General features: G+C 40.8%; 1 protein-coding gene across 6 annotated transcripts in view; it reads right to left on the bottom strand.

Annotated features, from left to right (window-relative positions):
* ablim3 (actin binding LIM protein family, member 3) overlaps positions 1-14,501 on the bottom strand; it is a 101,702-nt gene that overhangs the window by 3,141 nt on the left and 84,060 nt on the right. For 4 of the 6 annotated variants that reach the window (XM_072912351.1, XM_061928052.2, XM_072912352.1 and 1 more), the window contains 8 exons: positions 9,349-9,483; positions 9,149-9,219; positions 8,800-8,968; positions 3,469-3,498; positions 3,122-3,177; positions 2,931-2,994; positions 2,834-2,844; positions 2,653-2,733 (listed from right to left, as the gene is read on the bottom strand). In XM_072912351.1, coding sequence (XP_072768452.1) covers positions 2,653-2,733; positions 2,834-2,844; positions 2,931-2,994; positions 3,122-3,177; positions 3,469-3,498; positions 8,800-8,968; positions 9,149-9,219; positions 9,349-9,483 — 617 coding nt within the window. The remainder of the gene's footprint in view (positions 1-2,652; positions 2,734-2,833; positions 2,845-2,930; positions 2,995-3,121; positions 3,178-3,468; positions 3,499-8,799; positions 8,969-9,148; positions 9,220-9,348; positions 9,484-14,501) is intronic. The other 2 variants (XM_061928055.2, XM_072912353.1) reach the window with 1 other exon arrangement.

The raw sequence follows: 14,501 nt of genomic DNA, 5'->3' as shown, positions 1-14,501 counted from the left end.
AAAAAAATGTTTTAAATAAATAATCGATCGTACAACTCCATCCATCCATTTTCTACCGCTTGTCCCTCAAGGGGTCGCGGGGGGTGCTGGAGCCTATCTCAGCTGCATTCGGGCGGAAGGCGGGGTACATCCTGGACAAGTCGCCACCTCATCGCAGGGCCAACACAGATAGACAGACAACATTCACACTCACATTCACACACTCGGGCCAATTTAGTGTTGCCAAATACCAGCGGTGTCAAACTCGTTTTTATTGAAAGACACATTGCAATAAGGGCTGCTTTCTGAGAGCCGCTTCCCACAGTGAACATATATAAATATAAATATGCCATAGCCTTGTTCTAGAATTTACAAAGGAAACTGTTTTTTATTGTTATATATTTTTCTTATAGATTAATGGATAACTTGTTTTGAAATCATAATTCAAGCAGATGTATTCATTTTTATAACCAAAAAAAAATGCCTGGAACATCTCGTAGTATGTTCAAATATTATCAAAGTGTAGAACTTTTGCAGTTACATGCAGTACATTTTGTATGTCAAAATTGCAGCCGTGCCAGAAACTTGCGGGTTGCAGGTTCCCTCCCCGCCTCTTGCCATACAAATCACTGCCGTTGTGTCTTTGGGCAGGACACTTCACCCTTGTCCCCAGTGCCGCTCACACTGGTGATAAAGGGTGGGTGGTGGTTGGAGGGACCGTAGGCCCGGATTGGCAGCCACGCTTCCGTCAAGCTATCCCATTTTCTACCACTTGTCCCTATCGGGGTCGCAGGGGTTGCTAGAGCCTATTTCAGCTGCATTCGGGTGGACAAGTCGCCAACTCAACACAGACAGACACACTAGGGACAATTTAGTGTTGCCAATCAATCTATCACCAGGTGCATGTCTTTGGGGGTGGGAGGAAGCCGGAGTACCCGGAGGGAACCCACGCAGTCATGATGAGAACATGCAAACTCCACACAGTGTCGGAGTGTCCCGAGACCAGGATCGAACCCAGGACCTTCGTATTGTGAGGCACACGCACTAAGAAAAGCCCCTAGAAAAGCGCTATATAAATCTAATCCATTATTAATAGATTTAACCAGAAATCGATTTTTGTCCAGCCTTTAATCGGCCACATAAATGTTGTGGCGACCCAAAACAATTTTTTTGGGCTGACCACGTGAAATGACCTTAAAGGCCTACTGAAACCCACTACTACCGACCACGCAGTCTGATAGTTTATATATCAATGATGAAATCTTAACATTGCAACACATGCCAATACGGCCGGGTAAGCTTACTAAAGTGCAATTTTAAATTTTGCGCGAAATATCCTGCTGAAAACGTCTCGGTATGATGACGCCTGCGCGTGACGTCACGGATTGTAGAGGACATTTTGGGACAGCATGGTGGCCGGCTATTAAGTCGTCTGTTTTCATCGCAAAATTCCACAGTATTCTGGACATCTGTGTTGGTGAATCTTTTGCAATTTGTTCAATGAACAATGGAGACAGCAAAGAAGAAAGCTGTAGGTGGGAAGCGGTGTATTGCGGCAGGTGTTGTGCTGGATAACGCACCCCCGCCGTAGAATGCACCCCCTGACTGTTGTGCGGGTTAACACAGCCGGTGTTTGATTGTTTACATTCCCGGAAGATGACAGTCAAGCTTTGCCAGAGGCCTGTGGAGAACTGGGACAACAGAGACTCTTACCAGGAGGACTTTGAGTTGGATACGCAGACGCGGTACCGTGAGTACGCATGGAGCTGCGGCTTCCAAACATTTGATCGCTTGCCCGTACGTGCGTGCTGCTATGTGCATGTCATGTACGTAACTTTGGGGACTTTGGGGAAATATATGTGCTGTATGAACTTTGGGGAGGTGAACGGTACTTTGGGCTGTGGGATTGAGTGTGTTGTGCAGGTGTTTGAGTTGTATTGGCGGGTTATATGGACGGGAGGGGGGAGGTGTTTGTTATGCGGGATTAATTTGTGGCATATTAAATACAAGCCTGGTTGTGTTGTGGCTAATAGAGTATATATATATATGTCTTGTGTTTATTTACTGTTTTAGTCATTCCCAGCTGAATATCAGGTCCCACCCGCCTCTCACAGCATCTTCCCTATCTGAATCGCTCCCACTGCCCTCTAGTCCTTCACTCTCACTTTCCTCATCCACGAATCTTTCATCCTCGCTCAAATTAATGGGGAAATAGTCGCTTTCTCGGTCCGAATCGCTCTCGCTGCTGGTGGCCATGATTGTAAACAATGTGCAGATGTGAGGAGCTCCACAACCTGTGACGTCACGTGCATATCGTCTGCTACTTCCGGTACAGGCAAGGCTTTTTTTATCAGCGACCAAAAGTTGCGAACTTTATCGTCGATGTTCTCTACTAAATCCTTTCAGCAAAAATATGGCAATATCGCGAAATGATCAAGTATGACACATAGAATGGACCTGCTATCCCCGTTTACATAAGAAAATCACGTTTCAGTAGGCCTTTAAATGATGTGGCCCATGGGCCTTGAGTTTGACACCTGTGATCTATACTAAGAAAAAAATATTGTTATTAAAATAAGTATGTTTGACTTTTATTTTAAGTCTTGATCCTTGTTTAAATGTCATTTGCAGTGGAGCTTAGAGCTGCCACTACTTTCTCTGTGCTCATCTTACCTCCAGTCTGGCTCTCTCCACATCTTTCGGGAGCCTGTTCCGACCTCTGGTGGTGACAATGAGCGCTTCATAGGGGTAAACCTGCATGACAATACATACTGTACATTATTTTCTTCCTTACTCATAGTGACAGTGGAATTATTGTACAACATTTTTACAGGCCGATGTGTAAATTCCTTACCTTGTGTTCTGCTGTTATCAAAATAGAAGAGATTAAAGTTAGTGCAATTATTGCGTTTTTTTACATGAATAGTATTGTATAATGCATTTAAATATACCTCTGGTTGCCCAGTTGACCTCATTGCTGTCATATTGGTACTGGTAGCAGTCTGCACTCTGAGGCTGCAGTTAAAAAAAACAAACAAACAAAAAAACGGTTGACACATTCTTATTTGAGGCAGATCACATGCAAAAACGATGACATCACATTTTAAAGAAGCAATGTGTGTTTATTCAAAGTCAGTCTTACTCGTTGCATGCCATTGCGTCTATATCCTGGAAGTGAGGCAGACTTGCAAACAAAATCTGAATTACATAAGAGAAAAAGGAACACAAGTATGAATGAAAACTTTCTTTAATTACCCTTCAATTTTCAGGTAAGAAAAAAAAAACATATCTGATTTCAATTATGGATACATGGAAATAAAATAGCACTGTCAGGTCAGGGCCAGAAGATGGCGCTCACCACAAACAAAACTAATGGGGAAGCTTTGTTTCTGATATTTGTACTTCAAAACACACAGCCTCTGTTTTGTGATACCATTATAATGATATAGTTATTGTCAAACTTGCATAGGTTTTTGGGTGGTAACTCACCACTGTCAGTGCTGTATTGGGATCGTGGTGCTGTGAAAGGCAAACAAAAAAAAACATTTAATGCATAAATAAAAAAATATGTAAATGACACACTTTACTTGTTCCATTAAGCATTGGGAGGATCACACAAATTCACATGTACGATAGGGAAGGAAGACGCCCATTTAATTGCTATATGTGGCTTTATGCCCTTGTTGTCTAAGTGACCCCTCCCATCTGAAGAAGAGCTTTAATGAGAGATCTTACTGCTCATAAATAAAGCAGGATTTGGGACACAGCTGTGTGCATGCAAGAATCAGACACATACACACAAAGATGCACAGACAGAGCGGGTAGAATGTAGGGAACCGTGTCAGGGGGGGAAGACGGAGGAAGAGAAAGCTGGAAGTGGCATGCTAAGCAAAGAGGGAGATGACGAAAGAGATGGAGCGTGCAAGTGAAAAGAAGCACTTGGAGAGGGAAAAAAAATGGGGCGAGCGGATGAAGACAAGCTGCTTTGTGAATGTCAGGGGCTAAAATAACAACGTCAGTGTGCTGCATGGACAATGACGCTTGGGGAGCTTCAGCACATCTGGCACTTGTGCACACCTGGTTGAGTCTCTGTTGTCAATGACAGAGCAGTGTGAGTGCATAAAGTCCAAACAGTGCTGGTATGCCTGCTGCTGTTCAACCAAGCATGAGGCTGACAGCAGCTGTTCACAAACCAACCTTCCCCCGTTAGTAACCATGAACCTATCCTGACATGCATCCACAACCCTGCTACACTCATAAAAAGACATGTTAAATACCAGGCATACACAACATGAAAAAGGGTATTAATTGATTTGGTCAATGAAAATGGTTAATTAAATATTGCATTATACAGCTCAGTATCATTTACTTTCAACTTTATGAGAACAGGAAGTCGAAGCCCTTGTATGTCTTTGTTCTGCAAGAACTTGAGAGCCCTGACCCTTAGCCCCATATAGGAACTGTCAGATGAACTACAACTAGAGCTGGTGTGCCAGAAGGCCTTCTCTCAGGTCTATGCACCTGTAGCTGCTGCCCTCTGGGAAGCGCTACAGGTGCATTAAAACCAAAACAAACAGGCTAAAGAACAGCTTCTTCCCCAGGGCCATAACCATCCTGAACGGACTGCCCCATTGTCCCTCATAACTGCCTTCTCTTCGGTGCAATAACCCATTCCACCAACCACCCTGTTTTTGTTTTTGTTTTGTTTTTTCATGTATATATTCATTTCACACCATATTCATTGCACTTCTACATTTTTTATATTTTTATATATTTGCACATTGTTTTTTTTGTTTTTTGTTTTTTTCTAGCATGCACACATCGCACTGTATGGAATGGCCTCAATCTCGTTACCTTGCGTAATGACAATAAAGCTGATTCTGATTCTGATTCTGAATATCAGTGATCTCCGGCCTAAAAAGGGTTATGCATGGACAAAAATTCCCAAAGACAAGTCCACAATTGTCTACAAAGTATTTTCTTAGGAGCTGCTGAGGTGTACCAATAAAATAATAAATAATGAAAATTAATACGTAAAATGTAATAAAAAAAAATAAAGTCCATCCATCCATCTATCCATCTTCTTCCGCTTATCCGAGGTCGGGTCGCGGGGGCAGCAGCCTAAGCAGGGAAGCCCAGACTTCCCTTTCCCCAGCCACTTCGTCCAGCTCTTCTCGAGGGATCCCGAGGCGTTCCCAGGCCAGCCGGGAGACATAGTCTTCCCAACGTGTCCTGGGTCTTCCCCGTGGCTTCTTACCGGTCGGACGTGCCCTAAACACCTCCCTAGGGAAGCGTTTGGGTGGCATCCTGACCAGATGCCCGAACAACCTCATCTGGCTCCTCTCGATAAAAATAAAAATAAAGTATGGTATTTTATTGTTTTGTACTAGACCAGGGGTCGGCAACTCGCGGCTCTGGCTCTAGAGCCGCATGCGGCTCTTTAGCGCTGCCCTAGTGGCTCTGGAGCTTTTTCAAAAATGTATGAACAATTGTTTTAATATGGTTTCCGTAGAAGGACAAACATGACGCAAACCTCCCTAATTATTATAAAGCACACTGTTTATATTAAACATGCCTCACTAATTCGAGTATTTGGCGAGCGCCGTTTTGTCCTACTAATTTTGGCGGTCCTTGAACTCACCGTAGTTTGTTTACATATATAATTTTCTCCGACTTTCTAGTACGTGTTTTATGCCACTTCTTTTTCTGTCTCATTTTGTCCACCAAACTTTTAACGTTGTGCATGAATGCACAAAGGTGAGTTTTGTTGATGTTATTGACTTGTGTGGAGTGCTAATCAGACATATTTAGTCACTGCATGACTGCAAGCTAATCGATGCTAACATGCTATTTAGGCTAGCTATATGTACATATTGCATCATTATGCCTCGTTTGTAGCTATATTTGAAGTCATTTAGTTTCCTTTAAGTCATCTTAATTCAATGTATATCTCATGACACACTATCTGTATGTAATATGGCTTTTAATTTTTTGCGGCTCCAGACAGATTTGTTTTTGTATTTTTGGTCCAATATGGCTCTTTCAACATTTTGGGTTGCCGACCCCTGTACTAGACGGACTAACGCAACTTTTGTTAAAGAGGATTTAAGATGAATTTAGTCTTTTCTGACTTATAAATGTTGTTAGTAAGTTGGACACTCGTTTTAAAACAATGCCAGAGCGTCAAATTATAAGTTTTATAAATTTTGTTAGGAGCTTGGATTGCCTTGGATGTTTTTTGGGATGTTTTTTGTATGCCTCTGTTCGTAGGGTTTTCAGTCGGGCTACGTTGTGACCTCACAACATGGATGTTCCTATTTGGACATTAAGTCAAGCTAATGTCCACATGTCAATCAATCAATCAATCAATGTTTATTTATATAGCCCTAAATCACAAGTGTCTCAAAAGGCTGCACAAGCCACGACATCCTCGGTACAAAGCCCAAGGGCAAGGAAAAACTCACCCCAGTGGGACGTCGATGTGAATGACTATGAGAAACCTTGGAGAGGACCGCATATGTGGGTAACCCCCCCCCCCCCTCTAGGGGAGACCGAATGCAATGGATGTCGAGTGGGTCTGACATAATATTGTGAGAGTCCATGTACATGTAAAATTGATAGCGCAGGCAAAGTTGATCTACTAAGCTTGCATCTCTTTAGTGAGCAGAATCACAATCATTTTAGCGTGTCTGTCTTCATGAATATGCAGAATAAAGGCCCATCAGCATAACGCCGAACAATACTGGGAGAAAAAAATTAAAATGTCATTACACACGCAATGTGATCTATCAAGACTAAAGTTGTACTGTGAGTGCTGTTTTGCTTCTTTATTTAGTAGTGGTAGTAGTAAGAATGTGCAAACTGACAGTTACACACACGGCTGTGAGAAAGGAAGCGATTGCGCGACAGCTTTATCGTACGTATGCTTGTAAACATATATGGACTGTCAAAAAACAAACATATTTTCTATCACTATTTAATCACAAAAATATTATGTTTGTGGCCGCTGGTGTTTTTTTAATGACATTTGTTTTTTTCCATGTAGAAGATATATTATTAACGTATCTCCATCCATCCATTTTCTACCACTTGTCCCTTTTGGGGTTGCGGGGGGTCGCTGGAGCCTATCTCAGCTGCATTTGGGTGGAAGGCGGGGTACACCCAGGACAAGTCACCACCTCATCACAGGGCCAACACAGATAGACAGACAACATTCACACTCACATTCACACACTAGGGTCAATTTAGTGTTGCCAATCAACCTATCCCCAGGTGCATGTCTTTGGAGGTGGGAGGAAGCCGGAGTACCCGGAGGGAACCCACACAGTCACGGGGAGAACATGCAAACTTTACACAGAAAGATCCCGAGCCCGGGATTGAACTCAGGACAACTCAGGACCTTTGTATTGTGAGGCAGATGCACTAACCCCTCTACCACCGTGCTGCCCATTAACGTATCTCCTATATCAGGGGTAGGGAACCTATGGGTCTAGAGTCAGATGTGGCTCTTTTGATGACTGCATCTGGCTCTCAGATAAATCCTAGCTGACATTGCTTAACACGATAAGTAATGAATAATTCCGCTGGTAATCATAGTGTTAAAAATAACCACGTATCAATCAGACTACAAAGCCATCAGAAAAACCATGCGGCACCAGAAGTCGCATTAATGGTAAGAAGTATTTTATTTATTATTGGTTACCTTCAGAATAACTGTTATTAAAAAGAAAAAGAGACTTATTATACCGTATTTTTCGGAGTATAAGTCGCACCGGCCGAAAATGCATAATAAAGAAGGAAAAAAACATATATAAGTCGCACTGGAGTATAAGTCGCATTTTTTGGGGACATTTATTTGATAAAACCCAACATCAAGAATAGACATTTGAAAGGCAATTTAAAATAAATAAAGAATAGTGAACAACAGGCTGAATAAGTGTACGTTATATGAGGCATAAATAACCAACTGAGAACGTGCCTGGTATGTTAACGTAACATATTATGGCAAGAGTCATTCAAATAACTATAACATATAGAACATGCTATACATTTACCAAACAATCTGTCACTCCTAATCGCTAAATCCCATGAAATCTTATACGTCTAGTCTCTTACGTGAATGAGCTAAATAATATTATTTGATATTTTACGGTAATGTGTTAATAATTTCACACATAAGTCGCTCCTGAGTATAAGTTGCACCTCCGGCCAAACTATGAAAAAAACTGCGACTTATAGTCGGAAAAATACGGTACTCTAAAAATGTTGGTCTTACTTAAAAATGCACGCATTTAGTTGTATTCAGAGTTAAAGAACATTATATGGCTCTCACGGAAATACATTTTAAAATATTTGGCTTTCATGGCTCTCTCAGCCAAAGAGGTTCCCGACCCCTGCCCTATATGAAAAAACATATTGTAATATGCATTTTCTTGCATATTCTTCTTCACATTCACAGTTAGTGCTGCAGCCTCTCCCGTGAGCAAAAAGGAAAACAAAGTGATTTCCACTGTAGATGCACCGCAGGGCTGCTTCAAAAATGCCCATAAAAAGTGGTTTGTCTGCTGCACGTTTGTAAACAAAGCAAAACACCACAGGCAGGAGCATGATAACATGGCTATGCAGTAAATGATTGATTGTGAAAGCCCCGAACTGTACACGCAAAAAAACACTTTTAAAAAGGGCGGTCTGCATTTCATTTCAATTATACAAGCAGTCTCAGTAGATTACACGCAATTTTATAGCTTGTACATTCTATTTAGCGCTTGTTATTTGGATCTTAGTAGATCAGGCCCGAAATGGAGTCTGGTGCTTCCTTACATCCGTTGATGGTGTTGTTGTAGGCCGTGGAGCTGTAGCTTGTCGTGTTGAGGGTTTCCTTGCTCCCACTACGAGAATTCCTCGCACTACCCCAGGGGTCGTTGTCATAGGAACCAGATCTGGCTTTCATCTCCTCCTTTAAGATCATCCTCCCTATGCCACTCCCAATCTAAGAGAGACATGGGCAGTGGAAAGTAGTAGAAACATTAGAGACATTTGATGTACAGAGTGAACAGAGAGCAGAGGAGCAACTACCAAGAATAGTTTAGGTACCATAACCTAAGAAATGCATTATTTATGCTGCTTCTGACATCATGTTGAAGTACGGTGGGTATAATGAAGCGCTTACTCTTTGAAGACCGTGACTCCAACTCTCTTCATCTCCCCCTGTTGAGAACCGTCTCCTCGGCACTCGATAGGCTGAGAAGGAATACAGAAATACAGATCAAACAAGGCATTTCTTAAATGAATAGGTGAATAACCACTAGTCTGATGACTTTGGTACAGTGGAGACAGTAAATGTGGCAAGACGAGTCGGGTCGTTCCTACCCCTGGGGGAGCTGGGGTACGGGTAGTAGTCACACTCAGACTGGGTGTATGGCTCAGGAGAGTAGGTGGACAGTCTGGAAGACCTCAGGATGTCCTCACTGGTCCTACTTTTGGTGGCTGCATTCAGATGATTGTCTGTGAAGAAATAATTTAAAAAAACAAAACAGATGTTAACTGCTAATAAACCATTTACACCTGACATCCTGGTCTGTCAAACCAGATTAAAACGTTGTCATTCAAATTAAGTACATAGTTGAATGCAGTCATCTGTCTTCAAAGCTTTTGCTAAGTTAAATATTCCAACACCTGCCAGAAAAAGGGGCTAAAAAAAAAGCGCAGAGAAATGTGTCAGTGTTATTTGCTGAGACAGATAGGAATTCAACTAAAGTAATAATCTTCTGATTTGCCCCAGAAAACTTTTTAGTGTCAAAATAATCAGATATCCTCCTGAGAACCAGCGTTCTCTGCATTGGACATTTGTTATTGTCCATTTCTTTTGTCAGTTGGAAATTTGGAGAAATAAATAGTTTGCTCCTATTATGTAACAAGTTTGTAAGAATGTGAAATGTTGACTTTTTAATTGCTTGTATAAATATATTTGGGTCACTGGAATTACCGATAAGCTATCAAATAAATATAAAAATCATACAAACAAGTCATTTTTATGTCCGCTGTGTATTTTAGAAAAAGTGTATTTTGACCATATTTTGATGTTTGTCTGCCCATGGCTTGGACACTAAGTGTTTCTCGCAAATAACTGACACCTATCCCTCCTTCCGCCCGAATGCAGCTGAGATAGACTCCAGCACCCCCTGCAACCCCAAAAAAGGGACAAGCAGTAGAAAATGGATGGATGTCATAAGTGCAAACTCGGTTCTCTATTTGCAACTGGAAGGGTGAGGTATGTAATGTTATTTTCCTTTGTTGTAGAAATAGGACTTGGGCTGTACAGTAGTTTTTTGGGTGAAACATGTATTTAAACTTGCGACACATTCCTTATCTTTCCACAGCTTCCTTACTTTCTTAGGGCCAGCACATTACGTCTGACTACTACTGCAGTGGAATCGCCTGGGTGAGCAGTGTCTCATTTAAATTAAACAGGACAGCCCCCCCAGTCCAGGTTGTTCTGAACAGGACTGTTTAGAAGGGCTTACTAGTGTGCTTTAATTCTTAATCTTGGGGTATTTTGACTGACGCATATCACAAACCTTTGCAGTCTATAGAGGACAGATGTCTAAATTGGTTAAATGGGATTGTGTAGCCTTTGGTAGAATGCTGGGTGTGTCAAATGTTTCCACGAGTGATGTTTTGATCAGTGTTTTATGCTACTGATTGAAGTGAAATCGATCGATACCAATACTCATCACATTTTTCAATGTATTGATAGTGAATGGTATTGACAGTTTAAAGGGGAACATTATCACAATTTCAGAATGGTTAAAACCATTAAAAATCACTTCCCAGTGGCTTATTATATTTTTCGAAGTTTTTTTCAAAATTTTACCCATCACGCAATATCCCTAAAAAAGCTTCAAAGTGCCTGATTTTAACTATCGTTATAAACACCCGTCCATTTTCCTGTGACGTCACATAGTGAAGCCAACACAAACAAACATGGCGGAAAGAACAGCAAGCTATAGCGACATTAGCTCGGATTCGGACTCGGATTTCAGCGGTTTAAGCGATTCAACAGATTACGAATGTATTGAAACGGATGGTTGTAGTGTGGAGGCAGGTAGCGAAAACGAAATTGAAGAAGAAACTGAAGCAATTGAGCCATATCGGTTTGAACCGTATGCAAGCGAAACCGACGAAAACGACACGACAGCCAGCGACACGGGAGAAAGCGAGGACGAATTCGGCGATCGCCTTCTAACCATGTGTTATGTAGGTATGTGTTTGTTTGGCATTAAAGGAAACTAACAACTATGAACTAGGTTTACAGCATATGAAATACATTTGGCAACAACATGCACTTTGAGAGTGCAGACAGCCCAATTTTTCATCAATTAATATATTCTGTAGACATACCCTCATCCGCGCTCTTTTCCTGAAAGCTGATCTGTCCAGTTTTGGAGTTGATGTCAGCAGGCCAGGGAAGCTAGGGTCGATAGGGGGTTTAGCTCGCTCGTCTGCAGGAACAAACTGCCGCCATTGCTTGCCGTGCTACCGAGGTCCTTTGTCCCTGTATTGCTCACACACTCCGGCAGATTCAATGGGGGTCTGGCGGCAGATTTCTTTGACTTTATCGTTGGAAATGCATCTGCTTCGAGTGTCGCAGGATATCCACACATTCTTGCCATCTCTGTCGTAGCATAGCTTTCGTCGGTAAAGTGTGCGGAACAAACGTCCAATTTCTTGCCACTTTCGCATCTTTGGGCCACTGGTGCAACTTGAATCCGTCCCTGTTCGTGTTGTTACACCCTCCGACAACACACCGACGAGGCATGATTTCTCCAAGGTACGGAAAACAGTCGAAAAAACGGAAAATAACAGAGCTGATTTGACTCGGTGTTTGAGAAAATGGCGGATTGCTTCCCGATGTGACGCCACGTTGTGACGTCATCGCTCCGAGAGCGAATATTAGAAAGGCGTTTAATTCGCCAAAATTCACCCATTTAGAGTTCGGAAATCAGTTAAAATAATATATGGTCTTTTTTCTGCAACATCAAGGTATATATTGACGCTTACATAGGTCTGGTGATAATGTTCCCCTTTAACAATATCAACACAATATTTAAACTAGTTGCTTATTCTTTTTTATTACATACAATTGTGTGTGCAAAACAAAGTCAATAATACACAAGAACTAATCAAAATCAAAAACTACTATCTAATGTGTCTATGGATGTTGTCATTCATCCATGTTATTGTATTCTAAGAGCATTATATCAATCATAACTGGACTGTTAAGTTACTATTTCCAACTCATTTGAATCCTTGTCTTGCCCTCAAAGTCCTCCCGTGCATTTACACTACTCAAAGTTTACTAAGCACTTATATCTTGGTGTTGTTTAGAGCTAGCTAAGTGGTTAGCTCAGCTATTAGCATGACTGCTCGTGGCTTGCTCTCGTTGTGTAACATGTTTAGCCTTGTCTTCCAGTGATAAGGTTACGTGATAATGATACTTAAGATACTAAGAATTGCACTTTTTTGCCACAATGGAGGCGATTATTATTAGCTACGGGGAGAAGCTCCACACTATGTATGGAGACACATGGCTAGCTGCTATCCACCTGTAGGCCGAGTAAAAATAAATAGTGTCAGCCAGAGGGGATCGGCATCAAAAGGCATGAGTTGGCAATGGCGATCACATTTTTTCACGAAAATATCGATTGATTGACACGTTCTTAGTTTGTACCTACACCCTCACAATACTGCAGTATTGTGAGTATATGTTATAGTATATGTTACAGTATATATTATCAATTTTTATGTATTTTCACAGGAATTTTAAGGTTTAAAGGTCCCACAAATATTTAATAGCGTCCAAATGAGTAAAATCATAATATTTTGTCTTTTTTCTGCCATATTTAGATATTTTTCAAGAATAGGTTTGGAATATAAAATGCCGTAAAAACCTAAAACATGCATCCTGCAAGAAAGAGGAAAAAGACTGCATGTTCATCTGTCTTTGAAGGATCCTTAGAATTGAGACAACCTTAGTGTGGTAAAGTTATGTCATCCATGCCAAATGCAGCCTCCAAAGCTAAATATGTGGTCTAAAAACTCTTAAGTCTGCAATAGCTAATGGACATTAAATATTTAACAGATCATATACAACTCTATCATTTGTGTGCAATTAATTATTGCTTAATCAGATTTTTAAGTGATTAAAGGAACTGCACTTTTTTGGAATTTTGCCTCTCAGTCACAATCCTTATTTAAGACAAGAACAAGTTTTTCTTTTTTTAAGCATTCTATATAGTAAATAAATGGAATCAAAAGTTGGCTTACAATGGAGCCTAAGAGGAGTTGCTCTATTCTGCCTATAAAGCCCTTAAAAACATCTAAACGCCTCCATTAACGTATATAAAAGTACTTAACAGGCACATTTTTAATAACATGTAATATTTACATATTTTGCTCATGTTAAGTATACGCAGCGCATTAATTTCAAAAACGCATCACAACATTCGCCTTTTTCCTTCCGCAACATCACTGTTTAATACTCACTGCAGACTTCATGAAAGCCAACAAACATAATACAACACCACTTACTGTACAATATCTGCTGTCACTAGGATGCAAACCGCTACAATTTTGTTATATTCCGGTTTAGATGAAAAATTACTCATAATCCTCGCAAAGAAAAGGAGGGTGGAACAAAATGTTTTTTAGTGTCTTTCTAGCCATTCCCGGGTCTAAATTGGCCGTCAAATTCTACCAACTTGTTGGATTATGTCCTCATTCTTCTACTATCAAGGTGAGAGGCATGCTTTATGATTTAGAATAAACTTCCACGAGCTTTGACGCGAGAAAGCAACTCACCAGCCGATGATGTCAACACAGCCACACAAGCTAGTGATCACGGCGATGCTATAAATAGTTTGTCTGTGTTGGCGCTTATAATAACAATATCACTAATACTTGGTTAATATTCCAGTCACAAAATGTAAATGGAGTGTTGTTGGCTGCTTTTGGATCATATATCTTGGGTTTTATGGGCAGAAAAGAGGACCTCTCATTGGCTCTATTTTAAGCAGACTTTTATTTACATTTAAGTTTGAATGCATTAAAAAATACACCGTTGTCTTGTCTTTCATAATGATAATAATGATGATAGGAAAAATTCCAAAAAAAGTGCAGTTCCCTTTTAAAGCAAAATGCATTGCAATACTGAGCTGCAGCCAGCAGATGCGCTGTGGTTTGATACAAGTAAAGACCTCTTCTATGGCACATCTTCTCCATAAAGCATCCATCTGTTCAATACAACACTGCCATATAAACAGCAGTTGATTTGGACAGATTAAATGACACTATTGAGCGTAAAAAAGTAACATCAAATAGCATCCTCAAATTTAAGTCCTTGAAAGTAATTCCATTGTGTAAAACAATATCAACCTTCCCACTTTTGTGCCTCGAGAGTCTGCTTCTAGCCACTGTGTTGAATGTTAGATCAATGTTAGAGCAAAGAAAAAAAAGCTATTTCA

Source organism: Nerophis lumbriciformis, linkage group LG35 (genome assembly GCF_033978685.3).
Source record: "Nerophis lumbriciformis linkage group LG35, RoL_Nlum_v2.1, whole genome shotgun sequence".
In the NCBI taxonomy this organism is placed as follows: Eukaryota; Metazoa; Chordata; class Actinopteri; order Syngnathiformes; family Syngnathidae; genus Nerophis; species Nerophis lumbriciformis.
Note: the sequence above shows the minus strand (reverse complement) of the source record. Positions and strands in the feature narration are given on the sequence as shown.